The 15771-nt window shown below is 43.2% G+C and overlaps 1 protein-coding gene across 2 annotated transcripts in view; it reads left to right on the forward strand.

The window, feature by feature from the left end:
* LOC142749798 (nucleoporin NUP35-like) overlaps nt 1-15771 on the forward strand; it is a 36845-nt gene that overhangs the window by 5401 nt on the left and 15673 nt on the right. For both annotated transcript variants that reach the window (XM_075858263.1, XM_075858264.1), the window contains exons 2-4: nt 1441-1593; nt 3900-4024; nt 14611-14659. In XM_075858263.1, the coding sequence (XP_075714378.1) occupies nt 1441-1593; nt 3900-4024; nt 14611-14659 (327 nt within the window). The remainder of the gene's footprint in view (nt 1-1440; nt 1594-3899; nt 4025-14610; nt 14660-15771) is intronic.

Here is a 15771-nt window from a genome sequence, read left to right on the forward strand (position 1 = left end):
TCAAAAATGGACAGGAGTTGGACCTGTCCTATTTTTGTTGGAACAGCCGCACAGTCCCGTTAAAACAACGGAAGCGTGCATGGCCCCATTGAAATGAATGTCAGGGTGCTATCCGTTTAAAAAAAACAGATTGCACCCTGATGAAATTAACTGAAGTGGGCATGAGGACTTAACGCACATAATACAATGGCGGAATTGATTTTTGCTTTAACCCCAATATTTGTTTTATAAAAGTTATTGTCTGATCTCAAAGCGTGCAGATTCCTGTACAGGGTTCAATGACCACTGTATAGAGACGTTATTGCGCCCTCTGTCTCTGGGGCATCTTTGCTTGTGCTGTATTCGCCAAGATAACGCACGTTGATTGTGGAATATGGCTTGGCTAATGAGCAATGACAGTTTTTTGTTTTTGGTCCTTTTTAATATCTATTTATACAGTTTTACCCATCAGTGGAGGAGTTTATTATGTTTTCTGAAGTTGCAACTTGCGCAAATAATTTGCAATGTTTGTGCCATTTTTGCCGCTCACAACAGAATGAAGCAAAGTGGAAGTGGGCAAGGCCACCCACAGCCCGGCACATTTACTGTGATTTACGCCTGAAACTTGCGTAAATTATTGTGGAAATTACGCCAGCTGTGAGCACACAGAAAGCAGAAGATGAAAGACATTTGTTAAGGGGTGTGCGCCTCTTAATAAATTAGCCGCATCTTCAGGATTCATAATATATGAAACGCCAGTCGTAGTAAATCTGCCTCCGTGTTGTTGATGGCGCCTGTATGCGGTAAGCTGTCCACTCATGAGCTGGATGCTAGTTGGCTCAGATACACTGTAATGAGCCATTCACCTACATAATGCTTCCAATCCCTGACAGCAGGCAGAAGTTTTGAAAGCTCTAATGTGAAAGAATATTGTAAAGTCATTAATTAGGGTCTGAGGTCGGCGGGGTTCTCCGATTCCCACCCATAGAAACTTCCCACATGTCTCTGATCTCAGAAGTTTTCTATAACTGGAGGTACACTTTAATTCTTCATTATACAATGAACAAGCTGTATTTACATGAGACCTGAAAACCATTGCTGTCCCCTATAATAGAGATATAGAATTCTGCATTAAGTGTTTCATTTAGTTTTTGAGGAAGCAGATCCCATTGTAGCAGAGACTGTAAGACTAGGGCTCCACGGCAGCATAACTATGAATCTGAAGCGACCTCCGTGTTTCCCTGATTCCTCGGGGAGTTCCCGATTGTCACCACGATTTTACAGCAAATTGCGGGTGACTTAATGTTGCCATGTAGCCCTCGCCTCGATAATATATATTCCAGCAAAGAAAATTGAGTATTGAACTTGTAATTATGAGTGGGTTAAAATTGTATATTTTCCGTACTGCAGGAGAGTTTCCATTTTTAAGTCTTGTATGTTGATTCTTTCCTTTTTCTGCAGGTGGAGAGCCAATGGCAATGGGTTCACCAACATCTCCAAAATCAGGCGCCAGTGCCCAGTTTTTGCCTGGTTTTCTAATGGGTGATCTCCCAGCACCTGTAACACCACAGCCACGCCCGTCATTTATGGAATCACGATCACCAGTGTTGGGAGGTAATATAAGTAAACACAATCCAAATTCAATTAGAATAGTAGAGCCCATTATTGTAAAACTTCATTACTTCTAAGTGGCCACCTAATAACTGTGAGCAATTATAGACTGCAGCTTGTACTGTGCATGTGTGAGAGCCAAGGAGACTGCAGCTTGTACTGTGCATGTGAGAGAGCCAAGGAGACTGCAGCTTGTACTGTGCATGTGAGAGCCAGGGAGACTGCAGCTTGTACTGTGCATGTGTGAGAGCCAAGGAGACTGCAGCTTGTACTGTGCATGTGTGAGAGCCAAGGAGACTGCAGCTTGTACTGTGCATGTGAGAGCCAGGGAGACTGCAGCTTGTACTGTGCATGTGTGAGAGCCAAGGAGACTGCAGCTTGTACTGTGCATGTGAGAGCCAGGGAGACTGCAGCTTGTACTGTGCATGTGTGAGAGCCAAGGAGACTGCAGCTTGTACTGTGCATGTGTGAGATCCAAGGAGACTGCAGCTTGTACTGTGCATGTGTGAGAGCCAAGGAGACTGCAGCTTGTACTGTGCATGTGTGAGAGCCAAGGAGACTGCAGCTTGTACTGTGCATGTGTGAGAGCCATGGAGACTGCAGCTTGTACTGTGCATGTGTGAGAGCCAAGGAGACTGCAGCTTGTACTGTGCATGTGTGAGAGCCAGGGAGACTGCAGCTTGTACTGTGCATGTGTGAGAGCCAGGGAGACTGCAGCTTGTACTGTGCATGTGTGAGAGCCAAGGAGACTGCAGCTTGTACTGTGCATGCGTGGGAGCCGGGGAGACTGCAGCTTGTACTGTGCATGCGTGAGAGCCAGGGAGACTGCAGCTTGTACTGTGCATGCGTGGGAGCCTTGGAGACTGCAGCTTGTACGGAGCATGTGTGGGAGCCAGGGAGACTGCAGCTTGTACGGAGCATGGGGGAGAACCAGGGAGACTGCAGCTTGTACTGTGCATGCGTGAGAGCCAAGGAGACTGCCGCTTGGACGGAGCATGCGTGAGAGCCAAGGAGACTGCAGCTTGGACGGAGCATGTGTGTGAGCCAGGGAGACTGCAGCTTGTACTGTGCATGTGTGAGAGGCAGGGAGACTGCAGCTTGTACTGTGCATGCAGGAGAGCCGGGGAGACTGCAGCTTGTACTGTGCATGCGTGAGAGCCAGGGAGACTACAGCTTGTACTGTGCATGCGTGGGAGCCTTGGAGACTGCAGCTTGTACGGAGCATGTGTGGGAGCCAGGGAGACTGCAGCTTGTACGGAGCATGGGGGAGAGCCAGGGAGACTGCAGCTTGTACTGTGCATGTGTGAGAGCCAAGGAGACTGCTGCTTGGACGGAGCATGCGTGAGAGCCAAGGAGACTGCAGCTTGGACGGAGCATGTGTGTGAGCCAGGGAGACTGCAGCTTGTACTGTGCATGTGTGAGAGCCGGGGAGAATGCAGCTTGTACTGTGCATGCGTGAGAGCCAGGGAGACTACAGCTTGCTGTGCATGCGTGGGAGCCTTGGAGACTGCAGCTTGTACGGAGCATGCGTGGGAGCCTTGGAGACTGCAGCTTGTACGGAGCATGGGGGAGAGCCAGGGAGACTGCAGCTTGTACTGTGCATGTGTGAGAGCCAAGGAGACTGCCGCTTGGACGGAGCATGCGTGAGAGCCAAGGAGACTGCAGCTTGGACGGAGCATGTGTGTGAGCCAGGGAGACTGCAGCTTGTACTGTGCATGTGTGAGAGGCAGGGAGACTGCAGCTTGTACTGTGCATGCGGGAGAGAAGGGGAGACTGCAGCTTGTACTGTGCATGCGGGAGAGAAGGGGAGACTGCAGCTTGTACTGTGCATGCGGGAGAGAAGGGGAGACTGCAGCTTGTACTGTGTGCATGCGGGAGAGCCGGGGAGACTGCAGCTTGTACTGTGCATGCGGGAGAGTCGGGGAGACTGCAGCTTGTACTGTGCATGCGGGAGAGCCGGGGAGACTGCAGCTTGTACTGTGCATGCGGGAGAGTTTAACAGCAATGGGGGGAGGAGAGACACTTACAGGAGCTCTAGGTGGGCAAAAGTTGAGTTCAGCTCAAGAATATACTTGGACTTACAAATAAACTAAAAAAAAAAAAATGTCGGAATTGCTCTTTATATGCAGCATGAAATGGTGCCATTAAAAATACAACTCACTCCGCAAAAAACAAGACCTCATACGGCTGTGTGAACGGAGTTGTGGCTTTTGGAATGTAGAGCTGAAAAAACGAATAAAAAAAATATGCTTTGTCCTTAAGGATTTCATTAAGGAACAATGTCTTGTTTTTCTTCATGCTGCTTTTAGGTGGCTCTCTTCAGCCCGTGGTTCCTGCTCATAAAGAAAAGAGTGGTGCGCCCCCTGTTGGAAGCATATATGATGACTTTTTACTTCCAAGTTTTAACACTACACCTTTAAGTTCCAGAAAGCTGGTAAAGTATTTTTTTTTCCTTTTCCTTTGGTTGGTTGTCACTGTCCTGACCAGTGGATTCACTGTTCAAGACGGGAATTGATCACTTTTTTTTTTTTTCGTATAATCGATTGTTTAAACCAGTTTCCCACAGTAATTATTTTTTTTTTTTTTTTTTTACTAAGAAGTCTTATTTTTATTACAGGATTTTATTATTCTATGCTTAATGAACAATATTATTTGCACTCTTTTTGGTGGTGAATATATTCAGCAACAATATTAGGCCCCAGCCGATGGGTGATACTGGGAGATGTCCTGGCTCCTGTGGAGATGGGTAGTGTCCCTCGCAGGCCACGATCCTCCTGGACCCAGCAGCTTAGAGGGGGTTTTTGGAGAGTGGATTTCTTGGTTCATTTTTTTTATTTTAAAGTTGCAGTTTGGAAGCGGGCCAAGGAAAAATAGACTTCACTGTAGGAGAGATTATTATTCCAAGGCTGGAATTGCAGTAAATATTCACATAGCCATGAAATGTTAAAATCGAAAAATTCTGCATTATATTATGGAACTAGAAGAAAGATGCATCTGGTTATAAGAAAGATTTTGTGATGATTATAGACTATGTTTTGTGGCGAGTATATATGCCACAGTTCTGAGACTGTCCACTTGCCGTTAAAGGCTAGTAAGTGTTGGTTTTTGTTCATACATATATATATATATGTCAGCCAGTGTGTTTACTGACACTTTCAAATTTAGTCTTTATTAAAGATTCTTTTTACTTTTTGAGATAGCTACTTTGTATACAAGATACAAATCCGCTGTATCAGAAAATGTAAAAAGATTATTTTTTTTTTTAACAAAAAGGCGGTTAGGCTGCAAGATACAACCTAAAGGTCCTTTTACACAGTCTGATGATCTGGCGTTCAAACGCTCTTTTCCGATCAACCCGTGTAACATGCCCGGCGAGAAACTAGTAAATGATCAGATCTTTTATACAGCCAAAATAAATATTATTTGTCAGTAGCACATCTCCCCATGTAGACAGGGGACGTGCACCGACATGATGCAAACTGTATGGGAACGAACGATCCTATTAACCATTGGTCGTCCCCATACTCACGATCATTTCTCCATATAAATGGAGCAAACGGCGCTTGTTCCCGGACAGGAAATCTGACTGCTAAAAGGACGCTTCCACATATTGAGCCAGTTCAATGCCAGTGAGTATTGGATATCTTTTGCCTACCTTATTAACTAGGCAGGTTGTAGGCACAATGTCCGGATGGTGGCGGGATGCAGTACTGCACCATGTGGTGCAGCGCCTCCCTCTTCTGCGGCACTCCTAGTATTTCACCCATTCACTTCCTAAGCTGAGCTACGTCCATCCTTGACTGCTTGATGCGGTTTCTTCTCTGCTTGTAAGGGAACGAGACTGCCAATGCACTTTCTCAGCAGCCCCCAGACAAGCACAGAAGATGCTTCAGTATCGGAGAGCCTTCTCACCACACCAGGGATCCCTCCGCTTCCAGGACAGGAGTTCCTGCATATGCAAAGACTGCTTTAGAACCTCGCATGCGCGTCAACTTCGACACTGTTACCAAAGTGGATGCCGTAAAGAGCGAGAACAGGTGGCGCTATACACATCTGTAAAGTTAAATCATTTGTGAAATTAATTTTTCAATTTTTTTAGTGAAAATTGATCATATGCTCAGATTTTTGTGCTTTGTTTGAAATAAAAAAACATATTTTTCGTGGGACAACCCATGGACCGTGCCATGTTTCTTTCTATTTGTGTATGTCTGTATGTTGCTTTTTTTTTTGCATTGCATACTTCATTCTATTCATTTAGAAACCTACATATTTATTTAGACATGGACATTTTGCTAACAGGTTTTTTTTTTTTTGTTTTTTTTAGGGATCGAGCAGTTTTTTTTAGCAGACCGCCATGAGATTTTATTCTTACAAATGGCTGGCACAGTTAGTGATGGTGTAAAGGGATAGGAACATACCAGTGTTGTAGATCTTAGGGATTGCATCAGGGTAAAAAAAAACAAAACTTTTATTCCGACACGTGCCGGATGCAAATTAAGTTGGAATGTCCACCGAACCCGAAAGTGTCTGCCATATAGAGCTCCAACCTCTCCCCTCTCCGCTGCAGTGGATTGACAGTTCTGCTTATTTGACAAAATGACAATGAAGACGAGCAAAGCAGTCAATCAATGGAGTGGTTGGAGCTCAGCAAACCTAATTTGCATTAGACGGAATAAAAGTTATTTTTTAACCTGATGCAAACCCCAAGATCTTCAGCACTGGTAAATTTCCTATTGCTTTACCCCATCACTAACAAGCAGTGTCAGCTGTTAGCCTAAAAATCCCATGACCGACTCCCTTCAATCAGCTTACTGTTCTATTTAGTGACATTGTAATTGTGTGGCAGTTCAGGCTCTTTATTTAAGCAATAGAAGAAGGCGGCGATGTCCTCCATTTGAATGTGCATACAGTGGTTTCAGACTTGTTGTCCTCCATTAGTGCAAAGTATAGAGAGCATTGCATTTTTGCAGTGGTGGCCAAATGGCGACCTGCTTGTACTCTGCAGCCCTGATACCAGCAGGATAGCGGACAGTAAAAACCTCATGGTAATAAATGGTCAGGATTGCCTCTGCACAAAGTTCTGTTCCCAATGGTAGAATACAGAGGGGCTGCCATGTGACAGCCTCTCTCTGCACCAGAGTCAGGAAGTGGTAGAGATTGGCTATTTACTCAGCTGCCTCTTGCACAGAAGGATGGAGCGACTAATGGTAGCCACCGACGGCCCCTCACAGTCCTGCTAAAATAAAAAGGTTGTTGGGTCATTGGACAGTTACCGGTGGGTTTTTTTTCAAGGCTGACGCAGGGTGCACTGTGGTTGTCAATTTTAAGGGGCCACTATAGTTGGTATTTTTTATTAAGAAAGTGTTACTCTATTTACAGCCTTTGTTCTCTATATATTATGCCAAGTGCACAGGTGAAGTGAATGTGAACAGCAAAAATAGTGGAGTACACAATCCGTATATACTATATGGACAAAGGTATTGGGACACATCAAAATCATTGACTTCAGGTGTTTTATTCAGTCCCATTGCCACAGGTGTATAAAATCCAGCACCTATCCATGCAGTCTGTCTTTACAAACATTTGTGAAAGAAAGGGGTGTTCTAAGGAGCTCACTGAATTCCAGCGTGGTCCTGTAATAGGGTGCCAGTGTTGTAACAAGTCTGTTCGTGAAATTTCTTCCCTCCTAAATATTCTACTTTCAACTCTCAGTGATATTATTACAAAGTGGAAGTGTTTAGGAACCAAAGTGGTAGACCATGTAAAGTTACAAAGCGGTGTCGCTGAGTGCATTAAAGTCGCCAACACACTATTGAATCAATAACTGCAGAGTTCCAAACCGCTGGAATTAACTTCCGCACCAAAAACTGTGCCCTGGGAGCTTCATGGCATGGGTTTCCATGGCTGAGCAGCTACATGCAAGCCTTACATTGCCAAGCGTTGGATGGAGTGGTGTAAAGCTTGCTGCCACTGGACTCTGGAGCAGTAGAAACGTGGTCTGTGGAGTGATGACTTGCCCTTGTCTATCTGGCAGTCTGATGAACGAGGCTGGGTTTTACGAATGCCAGGAGAACATTGCCTGACTGCACTGTGCCAACTGTAAAGTTTGGTGGAGGAGGGATAAAGCTATGGGGTTGGCCTAGGCCTCTTAGTTCCAGTGAACGGAAATTTTAATGTTTCAGCATACCAAGACATTTTGGATAATTGTATTCGTCCAACTTTGTGGGAACAGTTTGGGGAAGGCCCTTTTCTGTTCCAGTATGACTGTGCTCCAGTGCACAAAGCAGATTCAGCAAGGTTCATAAAGACATGGTTGGGGGAGTTTGGTGTGGAAGAACTGGACTGGCCCAACCTCAACCCCATTAAACACCTTTGGGATGAACTAGAACAGAGATTGTGAGCCAGGCCCTCTCGTCCAACGTCAGTGTCTGACCCCACAAATGCTCTTCTGGACGAATGGGCAAAAATTCCCACAGACACACTCCAAAATCTTGTACAAAGCTTTCTCAGAAAAGTTAAGGCTGTTTTAGCTGCAAAGGGGGGACCAACTCCATATTAACCCCTTCCCGACATACGCCGTATATATACGGCGCTGTCGGGAGGTGGTTCCCGCAAAGCGCCGTATATATACGGCGCAGTGATGGTGCGGGCTCAGGAGCAGAGCCGGCACTATCACTGCGGGGGGACAGCTGTATTATACAGCTGGCACCCTCCTGTAACTGCCAGGACCGGAGCTACTCTCCGATCCGGCAGATTAACCCCTCAGATGCTGCGCTCAATAGAGCGCAGCATCTGATAGGTTTTCACCCGATCGGCAACCCAGTGATGCAATCGCTGGGTTGCTGTGGCAATCGGACGCCAGAAAATGGCGTCCGAGTCTGCCTTGTACGGGAGCCGATGAGGACCCGCCTGCGGTGAGTCCTCATAGGCTTGCTGTCAGTGAATAACTGACAGCGCTAATACACTGCACTACGTATGTAGTGCAGTGTATTAGAGTAGCGATCGGGGCATCAGGCCCTCATGTCCCCTAGTGGGACAAGTAAAAAAAGTTAAAAAAAGTAAATAAAAATGTGGTAAAACAATAAAAACACACACATTTCAAATAAAAATAAAGCTAAACTGACTTTTTTCCCATAGTAAGTATTTTATTATGGGAAAAACCGTAAAAATAAAAAAAACTATACATAATTGGTATCGCCGCGTCCGTAACGACCCAAACTACAAAACTATTATGTAATTTATCCCGCACGGTGAACGCGGTGAAAAAAAAAACATGAAAAACAGCGCCAGAATCTTTGTTTTTAGGTCACATCTCCTCCCAAAAAATGCTATAAAAAGTGATCAAAAAGTCACATTTACTCCAAAATAGTACTAATAAAAAACGCCAATCCGTGCCGCAAAAAATAATCCCTGACACCGCTTTGTGCACGCAAAAATAATAAAGTTATGGGTCTTACAATATGGCGACACAGAAAACAAATGATTTTATAAAAAAAGTGATTTTATTGTGCAAAAGCCGCAATACATAAAAAAAAGTATATAAATTTGGCATCGCCGTAATCGTATCGACCCGCAGAATAAATCTAACATGTAATCTAGGGCGCACTGTGGATGCAGAGAAAAAAAAACAATAAAAAAACTATTCCAGAATTGCTTGTTTTTGGTAATTTCCTTTACCAAAAAATGAAATAAAAAGTGATCAAAAAGTCGTATGTGTTCTAAAATGGTACCAATAAAATCTACAGCCCGTCTCGCAAAAAACAAGCCCGCACACCGCTCAATCTACTGAAAAATAAAAAAGTTACGGCACTAGTAATGCGGTGATGAAAAAACATCTCAATGCGCAGGCCGGAGGGGAACATTCCTGCAGTTTTAGGGCCCTAGTATTTAGGAACTAGGAAAGGGAAGGGACATCGCACATCCGCTGGAAGCGAGGGCGCCCGTATTATATCAGCGCATAAGTTTCCCAGCAATATTTCCCAAACTACGAAGGAGAAAATGTCCCCAAAAGGTGCAGAGCGTTACAAAGGAGGGATAAGAAAGAAAACCGTTTATCAGTGTGACGGATCGCTTCACAGCGTAACACACATCTATGGAGAATTGTATTATTTACCCCATGATTATACCCTCCTATTATGCCCTGATGTTCTCCGCCCAGCTTACATATGCCACCACATTATAAGCTGAAATACCAGCAAAACCCCAAACAGAACTATTACCAAGCAAAATCCATGCTCAAAATGGCGGTCTTTCCCTTCTTAGCCCTACAGTGTGCCCAAACAGCAATTTATGGCCACAAGTAAGGCATTACCATGCCCGGGAGAACCCGCTTAACAATTTATGGGGTAAGATTCTCTAGGGGCACAACATCTTGTGCGGTGAATGGGCAGATCAGTGGAGAAATTGCAATTTTCACTTTGCACCATCCACTGCGTATTCATTTCTGAAAAACACCTGTGGAGTCTAAATTGTCACTACATCCCTTGATAAATGCCTTTAGGGGTGTAGTTTCTAAAACGGGGTCACTTTTGTTTGGTACATCAGGGGTTTTGCAAATGCAACATGGCGTCCGCAAACCATTCCAGCAAAATCTACGCTCCAAAAGATAAATACCGCTCCTTTTCTTCTGAATGCTCCCATATATGTAAACAGTCGATTATAACCACATATGGGGTGTTACCGTACTCGGGAGAAATTACTTTACAAATGTTGGGGTGCTTTTTCTTCTCTATTCCTTGTAAAAATGAAAAATGTGTATCTAAAACTACATCTTGTTGGAAAAAAAAAATATTTTTCATTTTCATGGCTTAATTCTAATTAATTCAGCAAAAAACCTTTGGGATCAAAATTTTCACTATACCCCTAGATGATTCCTCAGGGGGTGCAGTTTCCCAAATGGTGTCACTTTTGGGGTGTTTCCACTGTACTAGTACTACAGGGGCTCAGCAAATATGACATGACACCCAGAAACCATTCCAAAATCCAAATGGTGCTCCTTCCATTCTGAGCCCTACCGTGTGTCCAAACAGATGTTTGTGACCACATGTGGGGTATTATTTTACTCGGGAGAAGTTGCTTTACAAATGTTGTGGTGCTTTTTCTCCTTCAGTCCTTGTGGAAATGAAAAAAAAATACCTAAACCTACATTTTCTTTGAAAAAATGTAGATTTTCATTTTTACGGCCTAGTTACAATAAGTTCTGTAAAAAACCTGTGGGGTAAAACTGCTCACTCTACCCCTAGATAATTCCCTCATGGGGTGTAGTTTCCAAAATGGGGTCACTTGTTGGGGGTTTCCACTGTTTTGTCCCCTCAGGAGCTTTGCAAATTCGACATGGCCTCCGCAAACCATTCCTGCTAAATTTGAGTTCCAAATGCAAATGGCGCACTTTCCCTTCTCAGCCTCGCCGTGTGTCCAAACAGCCGTTTATTACCACATGTGGGGTATTGTTTTACTCGGGAGAAATTTCTTTACAAATTTTATGGTGCTTTTTCTCCTTTAGTCCTTGTGGAAATGAAAAAAAATTAGCTAAACCTACATTTTATTTGAAAAAATGTAGATTTTCATTTTCACAGCCTACTTGCAAAAATTTCTGCAAAAAACCTGTGGGGTCAAAATGCTCACTATACCCTAGATAATTTCCTCAAAGGGTATAGTTTCCAAAATGGGGTCACTTGTTGGGGGTTTCCACTGTTTTGTCACCTCTGGGGCTTTGCAAATGTGACATGGCCTCCGCAAACCATTCCTGCTAAATTTGAGCTCCAAGAGCCAAATGGCGCTCTTTCCCTTCTAAGCCCTGCCGTGTGTCCAAACAACTGTTTATTACCACATGTGGGGTATTGTTTTACTCGGGAGAAATTGCTCTACAAATGTTGTGGTGCTTTTTCTACTTTAGTTCTCTTGGAAATGAAAAAAAATTAGCTAAACCTACATTTTATTTGAAAAAATGTAGATTATCATTTTCATGACCTAGTTCCAAAAATTTTTGCAAAAAAACTGGCCGGTCAAAATGCTTGCTACACCCCTAGATAAATTCCTCGAGGGGTATAGTTTCCAAAATGGGGTCACTTGTTGGAGGTTTCCACTGTTTTGTCCCCTCAGGAGCTTTGCAAATGCGACATGGCCTCCGCAAACCATTTCTGCTAAATTTGAGCTCCAAGAGCCAAATGGCGCACTTTCCATTCTAAGCCCTGCCGTGTGTCCAAACAACCGTTTATTACCACATGTGGGGTATTGTTTTACTCGGGAGAAATTGCTCTACAAATGTTGTGGTGCTTTTTCTACTTTAGTTCTCTTGGAAATGAAAAAAAATTAGCTAAACCTACATTTTATTTGAAAAAATGTAGATTATCATTTTCATGACCTAGTTCCAAAAATTTTTGCAAAAAAACTGGCTGGTCAAAATGCTTGCTACACCCCTAGATAAATTCTTCGAGGGGTGTAGTTTCCCAAATGGGGTCACTTTTGGGGGGTTTCCACTGTTTTAGTTCCACTAGACCTGTTCAAAGCTGACATGGTGCCTAAAATATATTCTAATAAAAAGGAGGCCCAAAATCCACTAGGTGCTCCTTTGCTTCTGAGGCCGGTGCTTCAGTCCAGTAGCACGCTATGGCCACATGTGGGATATTTCCTAAAACTGCAGAACCTGGGCAATAAATATTGAGTTGCATTTCTTGGGTAAAACCTTCTGTGGTACAAAAAAAATGGATTCAAAATGAATTTCTGGAAAAAAATAATGAACTTTGTAAATTTCACCTCTACTTTGCCTTAGTTCCTGCGCAATGTCTAAAGGGTTAAGAAACTTTCTAAATGCTGTTTTGAATACTTTGAGGGGTGCAGTTTTTAAAATGGGGTGACTTATTGGCGGTTTCTAATATCTAAGGACCTCAAAGCCACTTCACAACTGAACTGGCCCCTGTAAAAATAGCATTTTGAAATTTTCTTGAAAATGTGAGAAATTGCTGCTAAAGTTCTAAGCCTTGTAACGTCCTAGAAAAATAAAATGATGATCAAAAAACGATGCCAATCTAAAGTAGACATATGGGGGATGTTAGTTAGCAACATTTTTGTGTGGTATAACTGCCTGTCTTACAAGCAGATGCATTTAAATTGAGAAAAATGTTAATTTTTGCAATTTTTCGCTAAATTTTGGTGTTTTTCACAATAAATACTGAATGTATCGGGCAAATTTTGCCAGTAACATAAAGTCCAATGTGTCACGAGAAAACAATCTCAGAATCGCTTGGATAGGTAAAAGCATTCCGGAGTTATTACCACATAAATTGAAACATGTCAGATTTGAAAAATGAGGCTCTGTCAGGAAGGTCAAAAGTGGCCAAAGAGGGAAGGGGTTAATAGCTGTGTATTTATAATGGGATGTCCAAAAGCTCCTGTGGGTGTAATGTGTACGAGTCCCAATACTTTTGCCAATTGTGTGTGTGTGTGTCCGTGTGTGTGTGTGTCCGTGTGTGTGTCCGTGTGTGTGTGTGTCCCCATATAACTACTCCCTCTCCCATCACTGGCTGAATGTGATGTATGGCCATCATTGAGTCAAGGTCTATATTTAAAGAGGCTCTGTCACCACATTATAAGTGGCCTATCTTGTACATGATGTGATCGGCGCTGTAATGTAGATTACAGCAGTGTTTTTTATTTAGAAAAACTATCATTTTTGACGGAGTTATGACCTATATTAGCTTTATGCTAATGAGTTTCTCAATGGACAACTGGGCGTGTTTTACTATATGACCAAGTGGGCGTTGTACAGAGGCGTGTATGACGCTGACCAATCAGTGACCAATCAGCGTTGTACACTTCTCTCCATTCATTGACACTACAGATATATATATATATATATATATATATCGCTATGTGCAGTCACATAAACACAATATAACGCTACTCATGTGTCATGACAATGAATATACATTACCTCCAGCCAGGACGTGATGTGTATTCAGAATCCTGACCACTTCTCTAGCGGTGTCAAGTTTTCTGTATGACGCTGTCCATTCCTCATACACCTTATCCACCTTCCCTGCCCAGCAACACCGTGTGATCATATAGTATACAGCTTCCATTCCCGACTGTATTCAACTGGTGATATCTCCGGTTCTGTCACCTCTAGAACTGTGATTCTGGTGTCATATGAAAGATTAGAATCTCCTCTTCCATATGCCACAGCTGTTCTAGGTTGGCCACAGACTGAGATATAGCTGTTTGACGTGATCCCCCTTCCCTCCAGCCTCAGTCTCTCACACTGTGTGAAGCAGCTTCATGCTGATAGGACAGAGTCAGAGGCTGTGAGGCAGCTCCATCTCAGGAGAATCACTGGTGTTGACACCCACTTGGCTAATAAAGGCTCATTTACATATTTAGAAAAAAAGCTCATAACTTTTAAAATAATAAACACTTCTGGGACACTATTTTCACTAGCATTATTAGTGTGACAGCGCCTATTAGATTATCTAGGAGATTGGGCATTAGAAAACTAGTGACAGATCCTCTTTAAAGGAACCATTTTTGGGGATTTGTGATACGTTCCCTTTGGAGAAGGCATTGGTGTACTTTAGTTTCTCATTGGAAGGCTTTATAATGGCTTTCATCCCACAACATTTTAACCTTGCTGGTCGTATCTTATGAAATTTACTCTTTTGCCAGCCAGTGGATTAAGGGTTTGTATAATACACAACTTGTGAACGTTATGATGGAACTCCTTTTATATGTGACTGGGGGTTGTATTTTCTTTTTAATGTGACTTTTTGAGTGGTTTGTGAATGACTTTAGAGAACGTGCAGCACCTGGATTTATTATGAATCCAGTTGACTGTACAGTTTAGCGGTTTTACCTTTTGTGCCATATCCTGATCAGATGAATGTGATAAGATCATCTCTCTATTGCTTCCCGACATGAGGCTATCCTGCATATTCACTACTGTAGTTATTTATCTAGTATTTTCCTACGTTGTATTGTATGTTAACATGTTTAATACATTTTTTTTTTCTTGTTCCTACAATGCAGACTACTTTCACTGCAGGAATTCCATTGACCCCACCAAACCCATACACACGTAAGTTATAGTCACAAGATACAAGCTGCCATTGTTTTGTGTATATAGAGCAGTTCCACCTTTGTGAGCCTTTGCTTACATATTCGGGACTGTATATACAGCATGTCCTCCAATCCTCCCCAGTATATAAGTGAAGGATGAACACCCCCATAGGGCTAAAGTGAACCCCCAGTTATGTCAAAGAATTAAAATACTACAGAACTCGCCAATTGATAATATTTTTGACCACTGTCTTCTGCACACAGAACAGTATCCTCGCTTTATGGATTTTATTGATTACAACAGGAGATTTTCAGTAGACACTTCCATGCTGTATCCATACTCTATCTCCTCTTCATTATACACGATATGGCCAAAAGAATCTGGGCACCTGACCATCACACTTGTATGAGCTGTTGGACAATCCATTCCAAAACCATGGGTGTTCATATGGAGTTGGGCCCCATTTTGCAACTAGAACAGCCTCTACTCTTCTGAAAAAGCTTTCCACAAGATTTTGGAGTATCTGTGTGAATTCCGCCAAAAGAGCATTTGTGAAGTCAGACACTGATGTTGGATGGCGTTCTAACACATCCCAAAGGTGTTGGGTAAGGTTGAAGTCTGGGCTCTGTGCAAGCCACTTGAGTTTCTCCACATCAAACTCCTCAAACCATGTCTTTATAGAGCATGCTGGAACAGGAAAAGGCATTTCCCAAAGGGGGAAACTACAATTGTCTAAAATGTTTTTGTATTCTTTAGCATCAATATTACCATTTTATTGGAAATATAGGACCCAGCACAAACCCCGAAAAACTGCCCCAGACCACTATCCCTCCACCACGTTCTACAGTAGACACTGCATTCCAGTAGGTAGTGTTCTACTGGCATCTGCCAAACCCAGATTCCTCCATCGGACTGCCAGATCGTGAAATGTGATTTATCACTCCAGGGAACATGTTTCCATTACTCCAGAGTCCAGCAGGGCAGGTCCCCGTGAAGGATGGCACTCCACTGTCAGCTTGCTAGGGGAGGACACCAGCCCTCAATGGATTCTGTAGGGTCTACATCGCGGATGTGTATATATTTTTTTAGAGCAACTTGTGCTCTGTCTTGTGTTAACCTGTATTTAGTGA

The sequence above is a fragment of the Rhinoderma darwinii genome, chromosome 3 (genome assembly GCF_050947455.1).
Source record: "Rhinoderma darwinii isolate aRhiDar2 chromosome 3, aRhiDar2.hap1, whole genome shotgun sequence".
NCBI classification, from domain to species: Eukaryota; Metazoa; Chordata; class Amphibia; order Anura; family Rhinodermatidae; genus Rhinoderma; species Rhinoderma darwinii.